The sequence below is a fragment of the Tachysurus vachellii genome, chromosome 8, assembly GCF_030014155.1.
Source record: "Tachysurus vachellii isolate PV-2020 chromosome 8, HZAU_Pvac_v1, whole genome shotgun sequence".
In the NCBI taxonomy this organism is placed as follows: Eukaryota; Metazoa; Chordata; class Actinopteri; order Siluriformes; family Bagridae; genus Tachysurus; species Tachysurus vachellii.
The window spans coordinates 18,514,100-18,533,159 of NC_083467.1; the positions used below are offsets into that span (position 1 = coordinate 18,514,100).

A 19,060-nucleotide genomic window follows, 5' to 3' on the forward strand; every position below is an offset into this window, starting at 1 on the left:
TATGTGTAGAGAATGAGGAGTATTAAAAATACAATATGTAATATGTACTTTGTATGTATAATTGTACAGACGTTATATACAGCATTTATATATCTTTTCCAACCAGAATTGAATATATTTAATATATTTAATATTTAAATATAATTATATAAAAAATATATATAACAATCGTTACAATTTATTAATCTATTAATCAAACGCACTACTCATGTTGTCGTTTGAAACCATTTTGTCCCTCGGCACTTGCCGTTACTCCGTTCATATTGCGCACTACCTTACTAAATAGTGTGTTAAAATAGCTTCAGTTAGCTTCAGGGGTGTGATGGTTATACATACTGTTTAGTGCACAACTGTGTAGTAATATTTAACTTGGGCTCGAAACAAATAGGGCGAGTGAAACTTTTTTCTCATCCTGACAGTTATTGTAATTTTTACTTGTATTTAAAATGCTAAGTTTTAAAAAGTCTTCCCTTAGGAGGTGTTATGGAGCTGTAAGTATCAGTGTCATACTTTCTGTTCTCTCAGGAAAAGTTTAACTGACTTGTGGAAATGTTACACCCTGAGGAACAGAACATGGTTTATACCTGTTTATTATTATTATGATAACATTTTGTTACTACTGATTTATTGTAGAGAGAGAAAACATTTCATTTAGTGATTAGCTGACTTGTGTTTTGTTTTGTTTTGTTTTGTTGCTGTTTAATCACATTAGATATGTTCTTGAGGACATGAAGACCACAACACGGAGGATGTCAGTGTAGTGGAAACACTGATGGAGGGCCAGAAGAGGTAAAATGACTCAAACAATCAAAGCAGTACATCATATATATAAAGTATGGACCAGGAAATGAGTGTTATGTTGTTATTATTACGTTGTTAACACAGTAGCTATTGCACTAGATAGATAGATAGATAGATAGATAGATAGATAGATAGATAGATAGATAGATTGGTAGATAGAAAGATAGATAGACAGACATATAGACAGAGAGATAGATTGATACAACTTTATTGTCATTGCACAGTACAGAGCAACGAAATGCAGTTTGGCATATACCAGAAGTATCAGACATTGTTGAAAAGTACAAGTAAATGGTTCTAAGGCTATGGCATTGAAAAAATGTGCAGACACTGTTGTAAAGGAACAACAAGTAAAAGGTAATAAGGTTATTGCAGTAAAAAAAAAAGCTGAATAAAGTCCACTAAACATAAATATACACATAAATAAAATAATGCAGATGTATGTAAGGCAGAATATGTGTAGAGAATGAGGAGTATAAAAAATACAATATGTAATATGTACATTGTATGTATAATTGTACGGAAGTTGTGTGTAGTGTGATGGTGGATGGAAAAAAGCTGTCCCTGAACCTGCTGGTTCTGGTGCGCATGTCCTACTTGATGGAAAGAGGTTAAACAGTTTGTGACTGGGATGTGAAGAGTCTTTGATGATGTTGTGAGCTCTGTGCAGACATCTGCTATGGTGAAGGCATAGATATAGATGTACAGTTGGTAGGTAGGCTTGTAATGATTGACTGTAGCTTATTTATTTTGATTCTAATGAGAACTTTTAACCAACATAGGACCACCATTAACTGTATATGATTTGGTTGGTGAACCACTTTTTAGGCACAGCAGTGAAACTGAGATATTAGTAAAATATCGGCCTTAGGTAGCATGGCTGTCTCATTGCTAAATAGTTACTGAAGATGGATGGATGGATGGATGGATGGATGGTTTTCAGAAATCCCAGTAGCGCTGCTGTGCATGACAAACGCAAACCTGCACTAAAATTGTGAAAATGGCTCTTTTCATATGGGAGTTTTACCTAATAAAATAGACAGCAAGTGTCCATAGACTATACTATCCAGTATTTGACTGAGCCTTAATCAAAAGGTTGTGGTATATTTAGATTTACCTGATGAAGCTTTGTATATTTGGCATTTTATTTGAAACATTTCACAAAATATCTACTGTATGTGTTATGTTTGTATTATATTATGAAAATCTTGTTACAATTTTATTGTATAAATTTTTCTACAGTTACAGAGAAGAGGAAGGTGACAGAGGTGTGCCTCACAGGTGGCAGGGTTACTCATGTACTGTTAAACCAGCGAGGATTTTCCTTTCACAGCCTGTGCTTCAGGCTGCACTGGGGACCAGGCATGGAGTTCTACTGACAAAAGGTATATATCATTCTTATTTATTAAAATTTAATTTACTCAATTCATTTCATTCCCATTTTTAAAATAAGGTGGTGTTTTTAAGACTGACCTGTTAAACATTCTCTTATCCAGATGGCCTTGTCTACAGCTTTGGGGAGCTTCCATGGAAGCGAGACTTGAAGTCTCAGTCAGTAGAACCTGTGCTGGAAAGCTCTTTAACTGGCCACCATGTGGTCCGTGTGTCTACAGGTAGTTTTCACTGCGGTGCTGTAACAGAAGAAGGGACAGTGCACATGTGGGGTGAAAACTCTCATGGTCAGTGTGGAATCTATGGTTTCAGTGTTGTCCCTAATCCTACCCCTGTCAACATTGTGGATGATGAAATCGTCCCTCCTGAATTGGTCCAGATCCAGGATGTGGCCTGTGGAGCAGAACACACATTAGCTTTATCAAGGAAGCATGAGGTGTGGGCCTGGGGTAGTGGCTGCCAGTTGGGCTTGGTGACTACAGTGTTCCCTGTGTGGAAACCAGAGAAAGTAGAGCATCTATCAGGAAGATATGTGGTCCAGATTGCATGTGGCAAGTTCCACAGCTTGGCTTTGGTTCGCTCACAGCCACTTCCAGAGTCCCTTCAGCAATCTGAAGACAAATGTGGCGAGTGCAAGCAGCCTATTTACACTTTCATTGACAAGGATGATCATGTTATTATTTCTGACAACCATTACTGCCCATTAGGGGTGGAACTATCGGATGCAAAGCAAGGGCAAAAATCAAATCAGGAATCTCCTTCCTTGGTGCGAAAGACGGAGACCTCAGCACATGGTTCCAGGAGGTTTGTAGTGTTGCCTGGAGATTTCTGCCCCAGTGAGAGTGCTCAGAATAAATCTCACAGTAATGACACAGAAGGTGACAAGGATGTCAATCGCAGTGATCCAGCAGCCGGTGACACTACACCTGACAGCTCAGATAGTCAGCAGGAATGCCATACCAGAAGCAAAAGCTCTCTTTACCCTGATGAACAAGCTCTGAAGGACTACCTCAAGAGGATCTCTGAACAGTCCCAATCAGAGCAGTTTGAGGCAGGGTTCATGAAGGGCTCACGTCATGGCTCACAGCCACCAAGTCGCCAGACATCACTCAAGGATTCTTACAGACTGGACCAAGACATCAAACCTACATTTCCTTTATTGGCACCACTTGTCATGAGCAATGATATTAAATCCAACCTTTCAGATGATATTGCACTGCAGCCGTTACAAGACTCAGTCACAGATTCTGTCAGTCATGACTCATCTGAAGACATGGATATTTCTACTGATGCTTTAACATGTAATAGCTGTGAGGTGGTCTCTGATGAAAGCTTCTCGACTGATAGACACCTCTGTACACATGAGTCACTAGAAGCCAAGAAGAGTGTCAGCCTGACAGACATAAGGATTGATTATACAGATGGACATAGTCGTAGGCGATCATTACCTGGCTTACTGTCACCAGGTATTTTAAGATTCTTTTTTACTTTTTTACTTGTTAAATGGACCATTCATGGTTTTATTATGTTCATAATTACTTTTTAATTACAGGATTTAGCTCAGTTGTTTGAAAATGCTTCTTTGTACCCTCTACCTTGCAGTATCTCCAGCAGTATTGCTTCGGTGCAACCTTGCCAAAGCCGGAGCAATCAACTCAACAACCATCAGCAACTCAGAGAAGGAAAATCTTCTTCAGTCTCTCGCTACGGAGGTGTGGAGTTGGGGAAGAGGTCAAGAAGGTCAGCTAGGTCATGGAGACACCTTGCCCAGGTAGAGGCAGAAAGTATTATAATATCCATTATTGTATCAGTGTATTGATTGTCAGTATCTGTCATTGTAATATTGGAAGGAAAATAACTATTTTCCTATATCATTCTCAGGTTACAGCCACTATGCATTAAGAGCTTAAGCAAAAAGGAAGTTATCAAGATTGTTGCTGGATCATATCATTCTTTGGCCTTGACCGCTCAGTGTCAGGTAACTGCAGAGTGAAGCGCTCTATAGTTATAATTTGTTATTATGAAGCGTATTATAATGTAATGATTTCATATATTATTCTTAATTGTTATTCATTTCTTTTTGCTGTTCTTTTTCAGGTTTATTCTTGGGGTTCCAATAAATTAGGTCAGTTGGGTCACACGAACTCTCTTAGAACTGTGCCGCAGCATGTGAAGGTATTAATCCTGTCACATCTATCTTTGATGTTGAAACAAGTACCATTTGTATATTCAATAACACAATGCTCAGTGTACTATTTTGTGTCCTACATTGTTGTAGATGCCTGATGGTATTCGTGTGTGGGATGTAGCAGCAGGGCAGACACACACGGTGCTGCTGGCTGATGCAGACCGCTTAGAGCCCATATTGTATTACAGTGGTGGGCAGGTGCAAGCACGGCAAGAGTCTCCTACTGCAACCTACACACAGACACCAACTCTGCTGCCCTTTTTTACGAATGTTAGTGTGCACAGAGATTACAGTGTTAACAATGTACTATTAATGGTAGTTATCATATTTCTAACAATATCATAATCATGACAGTTAAAACATAGAATTTATACCTGAGTTGTATTAATGTCTGTCTGTGTCTGTTTGTGTGCGTGTGTGTGTGTGTGTGTGTGTGTGTGCATATGCATTTATGTGATTTGCAGCTTGGCTTTGTGAGCAGCATTTTTGCTGGAGGACCGAACTGTGTTGCTCTGGCTGATCGGAATGTTATGGGTTTCATTGCCACTGTGCACAAGATGGCATCAGCAGAGAGAAAGTTCTACTGCATGCTCAGCAGGGTGAAGAACCAAATACTGCATCCCATACTGGCTCGGGGTGTGTAGCAAATCTAGGAAAGAGGGTTTGTTTTGGGTGTGGCAAACTGAAGACTAATGCATGAGAGGAATGTAGCAGCCGTTTGGCAACAAGTCATATTAATATTTATTGTTGCATGAGTCATGTCTGAGTGTCAAAATGTTACAGGATATTAATTTCCCATTAATATCCATAAATATACATTTATTTGATTTTATGATTTGTTACTTAATTTATATAACAGAATTGTATTTACATTTTTTGGTTTTGAGAGTCCTTATGTACAAATGAACTTCAAGTGTACAGTATTTATAAATTGGAATAATAATAATATAGTTTTAATAGTTTTTCTTTTTAAACCTTTTCTAGACAGCGTGAGCTCCTGTTTGTCTCGGACCTCTATGCAGCTGTTCCAGACTATGGCAGGAAAATACAGTCGTTTGTGCCATCTTATAGGAAAGCATGCCACCTCTCTCACAAACTTCTTACAGCAAAAGCCAGATGTGAAAACTTTGGCCATTTTGAAAAATGCAGACCTTTTCTTAGACACCTATAAAAAGTGAGCATCGTTATTTGCCTTCAATGCAGCTTGATAACCGAACGAGTATAATACAAAATATATAAATATCTTTAAATTTGGCAACCAGTTATATTATAATATGTTATTTGTGTGTGTGTGTGTGTGTGTGTGTGTGTGTGTGTGTGTGTGTGTGTGTTTTCCTATCCTAATAAACGTCACAAAGTACCTTGCTAAGCACAGCTACCACAGCTAGGATTGACTTTGTTGAACAACTTTTTTTTTTTTATCTACAGTATCTATTACTAGTCTATTGCAAGATTATGTGGACCATTTGCCTTATAGGTTCCTATTTATGATCTGTTACTATAGAAACAGTAGCATATTAGAACAAGTGAATTAATATTAACCTGTATCTCCTGTTACAACCAGAAATATTTTCTGAACCTTTCTGTTATACAAAAATAACCCACACCATTTTCCTTATCAGATTTGGTAGATTTTTCATTGTTGTACAAATTCATTTGAAATGATCATGAATTGTGTATGTTGTCTCCACTGCAATTCACAGGCATAACAGTTCTGTAGGAAACTTCCTTGTCATGGGTGGATTCCAATCACTGGTGAAGCCCTCGCAGTATGTTTTGCGCTCTATTAACCTTTTATTAATTACTCTGTAAATACCTGAATTAAAGACTTTGTTTCACCTTTCAGAGAGTGCTTTGGGAAAAAGCTTGACCTGGTAGAAAAACTGTTGGACCTCAAAGAGAAGAAACTGTCACCGAGTGATTTGCTAGTAAACCTGTTTTACATGCCGCTACAGTACCTGCGTAACTACAGTAGTCTTCTCATGAAGCTGGCCACTTGCTTTGATGTGGTGAGTCCTCAAATAATTTAGCTAGAAGCACCTAAAGCTGTTCTAGTGATTCATGTACTAAAACCAACTTATTTTTTTATTTTAGAGCTCTGCTGAATATCAGATGATTCAAGATTGCTGCTTACAATATGAGGTCTTGGCTCAACTTCTAAGCAAACAGAGGAAAGAGGCAGAGAGCACATATACTTTCTGGAGGACCTTTTCAGAAAAGAGCTTAGTCAGTTTAACAGCTATTCTGGATTTAAAATGTATCTGTCATACTCACATACACAAATGTTTACGTTAAATACAACTGAGTGCATCTTCTGCAGATTTTAGGATGAAATATATAAATAACAAACATCACAATTAGAAATAGAAATGCAAATATAATGCAAATATCTGGACTCATAAGGTCTTTGTGGTCTTCATTTTGTTCTATGGGTTTGATAGCTTTAGCACTCAATTGTACTTTTCAGCATAACATGTTGTTGATTTTAATTTGTGGGGCTTCAGCTACTTATATGACATTTTGAGTGCACCCACATACTGAGGGTCATTATTCTCTCACTGTGTGTGTGTGTGTGCGTGTATAAACACTCATCTTTTTTAAAGGAGTCTCTGCGGAAGCCGTCTCGGAGGCTGCTGTGTGAGAGTATCAACAAGGGCTTGACCCTGCAGAATGCTGGGAGATTCTCAGTCAACTCATTCTTCCTCTTCAACGATGCCCTTGTTCATGCACAGGTCAGTATGTGTGCTGTTGCTTTGGACAAGGTTTTTCATCAGTGGATCTTCATATGTTTGAATTCAAGTTAAGTTCATATTGTGATTGTCTTTTTTATTCAGGGTACCATTTCATCTAAGAAGTTTGTAAGTATGTTTTAGTTTGGCCATCAGCAGACTCATTTGTATTTATACTCAGGTCTGTGTTCTTGAATGTGCCTTTTCAGGCCATTTAATCATTTTTGTTGTATTATTACTCAAGTAACTGTGCTTTATTTCCCTGTGAATGTTGTAGCTAAAACAGCTTGCCTGTGAATTATCAAACTGCATGTATACAGTCTACTCCAGAAGTATTGGCATAGCAAGGGCAATTCTTTTGTTTCTAATATACACCGAAGATGTTTAGGTTTCAGATCATAAATCAATCAATCAATCAATCAATCAATCAATCAGTATAGATAATGATGATGAAACCTGTGTTGGTTGCAGCAGAATGATTCAGAAGTCCACAGAAACAACCTGTCAGCCATATTTATAGAGAAATATATCTAGTCTGATTGAGAAGAACTTTATCATGCAGCAAGACAATAAATAAATATTAAGTGTTATTTACTTTCATTTACTTTAAATTTCTCTGTTCCTCTACTACTTAAAAACCGAAGGTGCCATGTTCTAAGTTGTTCAACAAATTAAAGGTGGGGTCTCCGTTGTTTGAGAAATGCTTCAGAAAACTGCGTTGGGCCACCAAACAAAACAAAAACAAAACTAACGTGTAGCCAATGAGCAGAAAGGGGCGTGTCTTGTCAATATGCAGCATAGAGAGTGTTCAGTGCGCATGTGTGACATTAGCAGAAAGCAGTTTTAACATTGACATGGAGGATAAAAACAAAGAAAGAAAGCGAAATAAGGCAAGAGGTGATTTTGGTAATGTCAACATTGGCTTTCAAACAGTGGAGACCCCACCTGTAAGATATAAATAACAAGTAATTAAAGCTAAAATTCTCATATTCATCTTTTGACTCAAATCTAAATGTCTTCACTGTATAGCAAAAACAAAGTGGCTTTGCCGTTTCAATACTAGCGGACCTTATATACATATACTGTATATAATAATGGACTATTTGTATAGTACAGTGTAAAATCTTTGGCACATCTGAACCTTAGTCCTTTGCATGTATAAACATGTGCAGTGTATAATTACCACAATTTCAGTATTATTCCACAGCTGACAAAAGTCTGCTTTTCTTTTTAAATATACTGAATGTCCTTTAATCCTTGTATGCATACTGGAAGCTAGTCATTTTACCAACCGATTTGTTTTTCTCAGAGCTTAACCCTGAATGATGAGTGACTCATTCTGATGACACGAACTTTGTTCACACAGTTTGAGTCTGCATTTTTCTTTTTACTGATCTGTTGTAAAAGCATACGATGGTCTGACCATGTAATATTCAGAATGCTTTTTGCTATCACAAAAATGTTGTCTGGGGTTCAACACTTCATCATTTCTCTTCCTCTTCTAGTTGCTATATGTAAAGAAGGGTTAGACAGTCTGTCATTTTCATGTTTTAATCTTTCTGTTCCTTTTGAGTGGTTTCTTTTTCACTCTTTTAGTTTCACTGGCGAGTGTTTCTAAGCTTGGATATTCTGACATTTTTCTTCACGTCTTCTATTGTGTCCTCCGCATCCCGTTGAAATACTTTTTAATGCCAAAATCCAACTTTCTAACTTGCTTGTGTATTGTTTTCCAAAGCATCAGAGACAGGAAAATGACTGAGTGGATTGAGAATCATGTACGTATCAGTGTTGTCTGTTTTTTTTTCCCCTCAGTTTTCCTCTCACCATATCTATCTGCTTGCCACACTCTGGGTGGAACCCATTTCAGACGAAACTGTGGGATTGTAAGTTACTCATTCACTCACATTTTGCCACAACTATACCAGCTCCTTTTTTTTTAGCTCTTCCTGTCATTTGTACATTTGTCTAATAGTTTGCATTCCTCATGCACGTAACTACATCCAGTGTGAGAACCACAATATAAGTATTTTTAAGATTCTTGCATTTATTTCTTGATGGATCACAGCACTGCAGTTCACTGTTTGACATACTTAAACACATCTAACTTTGCTGATAATTAGCTGATAACTTGAATCAGACGTGTGAGAAGGAGCCCCAGGCTGTTCTGTGGTCCTCCAAGACACCTGTTTGATCTGCAGTTATGTGTATGATGAGTTTTTATATAATAACTTTATCAGGTTGGGACTGAAGCTAACTACCCCTGAAGAAAACTTCACTTTGTTGGCATCTTCACCTTTGGAGAAGGTACAAAAGTCTCAGTTTTCAGTCATTACCAAATAGCTTTTAGTCATTTTAACCATCATATTTTAAATTGATTAGCTCATTTGTTTGGTATAAGACGTAAAAGACAACTTTTATTAATTATGCACAATGTAATGCAAATTATGCACAAAACAAACTAAATCACCACTTAGTATCAGCGTTGTCTCTCTGATCAGGGGAACTGGCTCAGGGCCATTAACCAGGCTGTGGAAGATGTGCTTGGAGTCGGTCAAGATGGACAGTCTTTCACTTTGAGTGGCAGTCAGAGGGCAGAGACTCCTATTTCCCGTACTGCTACTTACACATTTACTAAAGAGGGCAGACTCAAAGATGCCACATACACTGGCCGCTGGCTCTCAGGAAAGCCTCATGGCAGGTAGGTGCATGTCTTCTGCAGCAGATCCAATAAGAGTGAATTTTAACATTATGAAAATTATCAGTAAATAGGAAGTGGTAGCTCAATGTGTAAGGTGCTGGTACACTGATAGGAAGATTGTGAGTAGACCAATAAGCTGTCACTGCTGGTCCCTTATGCAAGGCCCATTAACCCTCAATTGCTCAGCTGTTTAAATGAGATTAATGTATTTTGCTCTGGAGAATTTGCATGTGCGTCTACAAAAATGACTTAATTGAATTATTGGCACTAGTTGTGTGTACAGTTCACTATATATATATGTTTCAAATGTTTTGCTCATCAGAGATATCGTTTCTTCTTTAGTAATTTGTTATATTAGGCAAGAAAATCATACCAACAGGGACAGTCTACAAAACAAAACAAATTATTAAGCATTGTTTAATTTCTCTTACAACAGCGGCACCCTGAAGTGGCCTGATGGCAGAGTTTACTGTGGCACATTTAAAAATGGACTGGAAGATGGGTCTGTAGATAAATAAACCATTAAACAAAATGGGAAAAGACTGTTCCATCATGCTACATAGTCAATTGTTTTCTGTCTTCAGGTTTGGAGACTGTATGATGCCCAACTCTTTCAGCAAGTATGATCGTTACAAAGGCCACTGGAAGGAGGGAAAAATGCATGGATTTGGAACATATTGGTAATATCATGATTTTTAGTTATGTGGCCTGTGCTGTTAGACTGTTCTGCTGATCGTGTGTGCTTCCTGTGCTCAGGTATGCTACAGGTGAGGTATATGAGGGCTCATTTCAGGAGAACCTGCGTCATGGCCATGGCATGCTGAGCTGTGGCAGACTGGCCTCTTCCTCCAGCAGTGTGTTTGTTGGCCAGTGGGTCCATGACAAGAAATCAGGCTATGGCATATCTGACAACATCACAAAGTTTGTGAATCTTACATTATTTTTTTTGTTTTTATTTGCCTCTTTTGGGTTTGTTAAAACCCACATGATGTACAGTACCAACATAACACCAGTTGAACAAAGAGGCTTCTGTCATGGAATGTTAGTCATGCTGTCTGTCATGTTGTAGCATTAGCATGGGTTTGTTTTGGAGGGAACACCGAAGGGAGGGGCGTTTAACATTTAGCTTTAGCCTTGTTAAACCAAATTCTGATGTGAAAATGACTGTTGCATGTTTTTGTGTGGAGATGTTTTAAATGAAACTAATTCACTTTATGGTTTTCACTTTTAGAGGAGAAAAATACATGGGGATGTGGCTGGAGGACCAGAGGCAGGGCAACGCGGTGGTAGTCACTCAATTTGGCCTATATTATGAAGGAGAATTTAGTAATAACCAAATGAAGGTAAGTGCTAGTATTCGCCATGTTCGTTTAACTCTGGTGTGACTGTCTTACATAATTGTTTTTCGTCACCAGGGGACTGGGCTTCTGCTCTGTGATGATGACACTTCTTTGGAGGGAGCGTTTTCAGAAGACTGGACATTGAATGGGAAGGTACAACTGAATTAGAATAGGAAAAAAAAAAAACACAGAAAATTGTGTAATAAAATATATTTCAGATTTATGTGACTTTGATCTGCAATGTGATTTTATTCAGGGTGTCCTGTCCATACCTAACGGAGACTCTTTCGATGGTAACTTTGTGGGCAAGTGGGGCGATGAACTGAAAATAACTGGGACCTTTACAAAGCTGTGCCTGTATGAGACTGAGAAGATGGAGAATAAAACCCTGTAAGTTTGCTGCTAACACTTAGCAAAGTTTTATCTTTCATCTTATGAAGTGCTTTTAAATCACCCTGTGGTTTTTATTCAGGATAGATAGGCCAGGAAATTGTGATGCATTGGAACGGGTGCAAATTTTCTTATTGCTGTCTGAGAGAATGTCCGAACAATGCTTAAATCTTATTAGATTTAGGTAGGCTACTTTTAAGGTTTGGTGTTTATTTGTGTGTGTGTGTGTGTGTGTGTGTGTGTGTGTGTGTGTGTGTGTGTGTGTGTTTGTGTGTGTAGTGAGGTTGGTCGATATGCAGTTCCGGCTGACCAGAAATGGATAGCTGTGTTTGAGGAGTGCTGGAGTCGGCTGGGTTGTGAAGCACCAGGAGTGGGAGAAAAAGAGAAAGCCTGGGAGAACATTGCAGTTATACTAACAACTAGCCGCAGACAGAAGTGTGACAGGTAGACATGCACGCACACACAGTTAGGTTACATGAATAAGACAATTTCACAACTAAATGGTCCTAATTATCTTCTTAAGATTATATTATCAGGCTGTCATATAAAATAGGGAGTGTGTGTGTGTGTGCGTTTGTGTTTTATGTGCAGTCCACGGGCCCTGAGTCGCTCCCAGTGTAAGATGCTGGAAAGTCTGGAGGTGATCCCTAAGCATGTCGGTCCTGTTACTGCTGAAACCTATGACATCATCCGTCGCTACCTCAACAAGGTGATACCACTTCTCTTACAAAACCACAGCTTCTGCGTCTAATCGTAGATTGTTTATTAAGGAAACCTTGGCACACTTATGTAAGTTTCTTTTGAGGTGAAAGTTTTCTTTATAAAAGAAAATGGAAGTGTGCATTACACTGGTTACTCTAATGACACAATTCCCATTATAATATATTGAATATTGTTTGTAAACAAACCGGAAATAAAATTGCATTTAACCTCACTTCCTCATGGTGTTAACTCTGACCAGGCATGTGATACTCCTCTGCATCCTCTGGGCTGGCTGCTGGAGACACTGGTCACTGTGTACAGGATGACTTATGTAGGTGTGGGTTCTAACAGAAGGCTTTTAAAGCAAGCTGTGGAGGAGATCCAATCCTACCTTAAACGCATATTCCAACTGGTCAGGTAACTGCTGTGGTATTCAGAGGATGCCACATGTCTTACATTCTCCATTTTAAATGTTGATTTAAAAGTAAAGAGGGTTGTCTGGAAGTTTAATGTCACTGTTTATATCCATTATTTATGAGTGTGAGGTAAAAGAAAACCTTTTTCAATTGTTTTAACAGAAGTATATATGGTAGAAGAAGGGGAATACGTAAACCTGTATTATGTTAGCTTACAGATTCGAAATAGGATACAAGTACAGGTACACTTGGTGTTTATTAAATATTAAAGCAAACATCTAAAACATTAGCATAAAAAAGGCTTTGTAATGACAGAAGACACAGGAACCTGAGCAATTAGTTCGCACTGAGACTGTAAAAAAAAAGAGGCTTATTAAGCGATGAGTTATGAGTATGTAAATTAAAGCAATGAGTGCAATTAGAAGTCCATTGACTGTAAGCCTGGAAGTCAGCCATGTCTGTAGGCAGGTCGTAGCTTCAAATGTTTCACAACATTAAGCATAACTACAAATGGATAATATGAAAGATAATTTTTTTTAAAGAAATTTTATTCTGAGGAATTGCTACGTTAACAGAAATGCATAAAGATGTGCTGTTATTGGAGAATAATTAACTTTGGGTTGGGAAACATCTCCACACACAGATAACAATATATTTTCTAAATTTTGTTTTAGAGTTTGTATTTGTATTGGAATTTGCATTAGACAAAATCATTGTTTAAACTCCTGTAATTTCGGCCAGGTTTCTTTTTCCTGGTCTTCCAGAAGAGGGGGGTTTTATCCCAGATTCAGAGCGGAGAACCAGTGACTTAGTGAGCGGCGGCACACGCTCAGACATCACAGAGCAGAGGTAAGACTTTAAGAATTGTGCTTAAGTGGAAAAAAATGACAATTTAACTGAACAGTGAATAGAATTGCTGCCTGTCTAGCTAGTTAATTGTTGTATTTAGTAAATTTACAGTATATATGTTTTATATTATTTTGTTGTTGTGTTGTGTGTTGCAGCTTGATAGTGAGTAGCAACACTTTGCTGCTTCCTGTATTGTTACCTCGTCTCTATCCTCCTCTCTTTACACTTTATACACTTGAGAGAGAGAGCGAGGAGCTGGTGTACTGGGAGTGTGTGTTACGCCTCAACAAACAGCCCGACTTGTCTTTGCTCACCTTCCTGGGAGTGTCTCAGTGAGCGCGCACACACGCACACACACACACACACACACACACACACACACACACACTAACACACACACTCTCACTAACTCAGTCACTCACAAACTCACACACACACACACACACACACACACACACACACACACACACACAGGCAGTTACCCTTTGCATGGTGACTTCAATATATAAACAAGAGCATTTTTTTACATTCAATCAATTGTTTGTTATCAATGTTAATGAGAATTTTGTTACTTTCTTTTTTTTCTTTTTTCAGAAAATTCTGGCCAGTCTCAATTTCTGTGTTAGGAGAGATTAAGGATGTGAGTATAAGGTTTAATTAAAAAGAATTAGTTGTCAAGATCTTAAAAAACCAGTGTATATAGTTGTGGCAAAATAATGAACATTCAAGTTTAAAATTGTGCGTGTGTAAATATTTTGTGTAAATATGTGACAGGTGCTGCCTAACAGTATGAATGCTTGCTTTGCTACTGCTGTGGAGACTCTGCAACAGATCAGGTAATTATAAGGACACACTTGTGTTATATATTGATTGTGAATTGATTTCTGGACAACAGTTTGACTTTAGCTCTTATTTGCGATGTCATTTTGTTCTCTTTTCTTTTTCAGCACAACTTTCACTCCTGCAGATAAGCTTCAGGTCATCCACCTTACCTTCGAGGACATCACACAAGAAGTGCAAGCCATGTTGGGCCAGAGCTTCCTCTGGTGCATGGATGACCTTTTCCCAGTCTTCCTCTACGTAGTTCTTCGTGCACGGTATGTTTTATACACAAGAACTTTGTGCTCTGTCATGTGGTGATTTGTGTAAAATGTAAACATTAATCTAGTTTCACTTTCAGATTTGCTGATGTTTTCATTTTGGTTTAAACCGAGAGTCATTTTTTTTTTACCTGTGATATCTTTCTATGTGTGACTCCAGGATCAGAAACCTTGGCACCGAAGTGAGTGTCATAGAGGACTTCATGGATCCTGCTCTACTGCTTGGAGAACTTGGACTCATGTTCACCACTCTCAAAGTATAAATCATAGTATTATGGACCCTGAACTAATACCATCACCTGTATTTCTCATGCCATCACATGCAGTATTTGCAAATACAGATAAGATTTACACTTGTTTATTTAACAAGCACTTATTCGAAAGCATTTTGAGCATAAAAGCAAGAACGCAGGACAAACACACAGAACTAAAATGGGGTGAATAGGGAAATACTCAAGGCTGCTACACATAGAGAGAAAAGAGTGAGTCATAGTTAATTCATTGTGTCTGCTAACAAAACACAGCAGCTTGCTATTTGGTCTTTGTACCTCATTTACACAAATGTCAGTTCATTCATCTTGTATGTGAACTGATTCTTGATGAGATTTCAGACACATGCATTTCTAATTCAAGTCTAATGTATCTTTGGTCAAACAATCAAGAAACACAAACGTCTAGTGTTGTTCTGCACTTTTACTTAATTTCTGAATAAGACTATGTTTGAATTCTGTATTTAATCTCATTTATATTTAAAAGTTGTCAACTTCACATTCAAAGAGCATGTGCATTATCTTCTGGGAGGTGTTTTTGTTGTCAAAATAACATTTTGATGACTATAACATGCAGCAAAATGACGGATCACAGATGACCTCCTGAAGTTGTTTGAGTAATCGATTTAAATCACTTTTTAAATAGGTCTTGGGTGCATTTATACTTATATTTATATATGAAAAATCTACACCAAAATATAGTCTTATACTCAAGACTCATGTCACAATTAAGTGTAAGGGTCTTTGAAATGGCATTGGGAAAAAAAGGTCTCAATTATATTGTGTTTTTTTAGTTTGTGAAAATCATTGAATGAATGTAAGATTATGTATTAATGTCTCTGCAATCTTTTATTCTGTCACTGCAGGCTTGCTACTACCAGATTCAAAGAGAGAAGACTACTGGCATTTAAAGACAGAATTCCTGCAGATGTAAGTCTCATCTTAAGACAAGTCTTAGAGAATGGACAGTGTTTTGGATGCAGTGCATTCTACAGTATGATTTAAGCAACAGATTGGAACGGTTTTAACGGATTTGGAGGAGAGGATCCAACACTGACGTGACTCTAGCACTTTTATCACTCTCACCTTATTGATTTTAGCTGCTTTTAAATGAATCAAAGTTGTATAATGAACTATTTTGATGAATGTGGAGGTTGTTTGTTACTTGCAAAGAGAGTCGTTTTACTACTGAATCAGTTTTTATGCTTGTGATTCATGTATAGTTTTGTAGTGAATTCCTGAATGGTGGTTCTGGTCCATTGATTTGTTACACTGTATATTACCTATTAGCACTACTTACTTTATTTAAACTGAACGGTTAATAATGCATTAGGAAAGAACCAGCACAATTGTAACATGCTTGTGTTATCTAAATGCAACCATGACTTCTTTGCATGCACATACAAGTGTGTCACTTTTATATAAAAACCAAAATGCATTTTTTTTTCAGTCTTGCAGGAGATATTTGCAAAAAAAAAAAAAAGTTCCAGAAAACATAAAAAAAACAAACAAACAAACAAAAAAAAAAAAAAAAAAAAGAGTTTTTTAATACAAATTGTACCCCAGACACTTATCTCTGTGTGAACTGTTTAGTTTTAAAAGATTGGGCATGTTGCCTATGTCTGTAAGCTTAAAAGAAACCTTGAGTATGGCATGCAGTACAGTTCTAGGTTCATTAAGGAAGAGGTAGGTCTTAAATATTGTTTGATGACAGCCAGTGACTCAGATGTTCAGATACCTAGGGGAAGTTCAGTCCACCAGTGAGGTGCCAGAACAGAAAAGAGTCTTGATGCAGTCCAACCTTGTACACTGCGAGATGGTGGAACCAATCGAGCTTTGCATTATCAGTCAATTACAATACAATTTTGAATTGGATAATTGTTCAATACACACTTTTTATTTACATAATATTATTCATTCATTCATTCATTCATTCATCTTCTACCGCTTATCCGAACTACCTCGGGTCACGGGGTACATAATATTAATTACTTCATATTTTCCAAGCTACACTCCAAGATATTTCACACAGAACAAATGACTGATTCTAAGTGTTTTTGAGTGATGTTACAATTAATCCGTGTAATGTTACAATTGGGAAACATTTCAAGGCCATTAACAAGACACTTCTTTTGAAATTGTACTGTACTTACTGATGCCTTCTGTAAACTGACAGATGATAAAAGAACGTTACTTGGGAAGTATGAATTCTTTCATTTGCATAATGGTTTTCAATTTATTTCAAACCATGATTACAATTGTGCTGACACTTTTCTATATTTGTAACTGGCCTGCAATTATCAGTTGGTTCAGTTTGGATAAATTAATATTTGTAGGTGATTTAAACAGTCTTTATTGCTTATTGACTTGAAATTGTTATTTTTATTTGTATGCTAAAATGCAGAATTATTTATTAGAAAATGAATATTTTTTATCAACTGGCACTGTATAGAATATTATTCGAAGGCGTAACAAATAGTGTCAATTTCTTTACACTTCTTTGTAAAAAAAAAAAAAAAAAAAAAAAGAAGTGTAGCATTCATGTCTAATAAAATTAGTTACAGGTATTAGGTTTTATCAAGGCCAAACACGAACAAATATATTCATTCAAAGCTCAGGTCACTGCAAATAAAATTGCCAAATTTGGTTTGTGTCCTGTGCATTTCTTAATGCCTCACGTGTCTTAAGAAACAGCTGCCAGCTGATTACCCAACATTGGTAGGGCATCACAGTACAATCAACATGAAAGATGATTTCAGATGTGATGACTGTATGCATACAAACGTGCTGGTAGACACTGTGACTTCATCAGTGATATGACAGGCGCAAACTACATGCTTCATACCTCTGTACACATAACACAACACTTGCTACTGTTCACAACTGTATTCACAATTGATTTCTGTTTATACCTTTTTACTTGGTTGTTATTTGATATTAGTTATTAGTTACTTTGATTACATTCGATTAAAATATCAACTAAAGTAATTTATCAAAGACTGGATGTATATTTGTATGCAATGTGTATCTGTATGCCTCTTTGTGTTATATGTAATGAGTGACTACTGGAAAAGCTTAGATAGAAACATGCCTATATACTTACTGAGCACTTTACTTACTGGCCAGGAACCCAGGTTCTTCATTCAATTTTCCAAGCAGCTAATCATGTTGCAGCTGCACACAGTGTAAAATCATGCAGAAACAAATTCAGCTAATGTTAAACAACCATCATCACACTGTGGGGAAAAGTGATTAACGTACGTGTGAGCTGAAGTTCTGCAGGGAAAAAAAAGGATTTTCATAAAAGAATTCAGATTGCTTACACTGATTCTAACTAAAGTCCATCTAAAGTAACTCAAATAGCCACTCTATACAACCAGGATAAGCAGAAAAGCATCTCAGGATGCACAGGATGTTTCAACAGCAGATGACCACAGGAGGATTCACTCCAGTTGGCCAAGTGCAGGCTCAGCAGAACTGTACAATTGAAGATTGGAAAAAAATTAGCTGGTTGTATTCTATCTTCAACTCTGTGGTTAGAGTACAAATGTTCTTGTAAATGTGGCCGTTTTGATATGTTTGGGTTTGTGTTTCTGCATGCAGGTGTTTGCAGCATCTGTATAACTCTCTCTTGCATTTACTATCTAATTGTTCTCTATGTAAATGCATCAATAACAAATCTATATGAAAGCAGAAGGAAGTGAAACCTGGAAATCTACGAATTCAGCTCATTCTGTCCCACCATTACACAAAGACCTGATGAAGAAGCTGCCTGGGCTGCTTAAATGGTTTATTATAATTTAATAGTTATGTTAACCGTCTACTTGATGGTGGATACTGAAATGGACACTTCTAGACTTTTGCACACCAGGAGTTTAGTGACTGCTGTTATCACAAACCAAACAAAATGATATTCAGTAGTTTTTATTAAAAGGGTGGTCACCTGTGCTGGTGTTTAGTTTAAAACATAAATATGCTACAAAATTTTCAGATTTTAGAGTATTTAAAATAAGGCCATGCTAAAATATAGAATGTTTAAAACCTAGTAGTGTATACATCAAAGTGTTATTATATTGTTCCTCTCTTTACACAATAGACCAAGGACTAACAATGATACAAAAGAAAGGGCAACTTCCATATTCATTTCACTAAGATCACTGCTACGTAGATGGTATTAAAAATGATG

The 19,060-nt window shown here is 37.2% G+C and overlaps 1 protein-coding gene across 1 annotated transcript; it reads left to right on the forward strand.

The window, feature by feature from the left end:
* The first annotated feature begins 302 nt into the window (after window positions 1-302).
* Window positions 303-17,520, forward strand: als2a (alsin Rho guanine nucleotide exchange factor ALS2 a). The gene is made up of 34 exons (XM_060876724.1): window positions 303-491; window positions 713-789; window positions 2,044-2,186; window positions 2,298-3,659; window positions 3,796-3,964; window positions 4,075-4,171; window positions 4,291-4,368; window positions 4,472-4,651; window positions 4,846-5,017; window positions 5,366-5,555; window positions 6,085-6,150; window positions 6,228-6,390; window positions 6,476-6,607; window positions 6,985-7,113; window positions 7,216-7,239; window positions 8,923-8,993; window positions 9,348-9,414; window positions 9,609-9,808; window positions 10,245-10,310; window positions 10,393-10,488; window positions 10,565-10,729; window positions 11,040-11,151; window positions 11,224-11,301; window positions 11,405-11,538; window positions 11,818-11,982; window positions 12,130-12,247; window positions 12,500-12,657; window positions 13,398-13,505; window positions 13,661-13,837; window positions 14,100-14,145; window positions 14,280-14,341; window positions 14,453-14,602; window positions 14,766-14,862; window positions 15,741-17,520. Exons 2-34 carry the CDS (start codon window positions 773-775, stop codon window positions 15,783-15,785), a joined length of 5,037 nt encoding a protein of 1,678 aa, XP_060732707.1. The 5' UTR covers window positions 303-491; window positions 713-772; the 3' UTR covers window positions 15,786-17,520.
* Window positions 17,521-19,060: the final 1,540 nt, after the last annotated feature.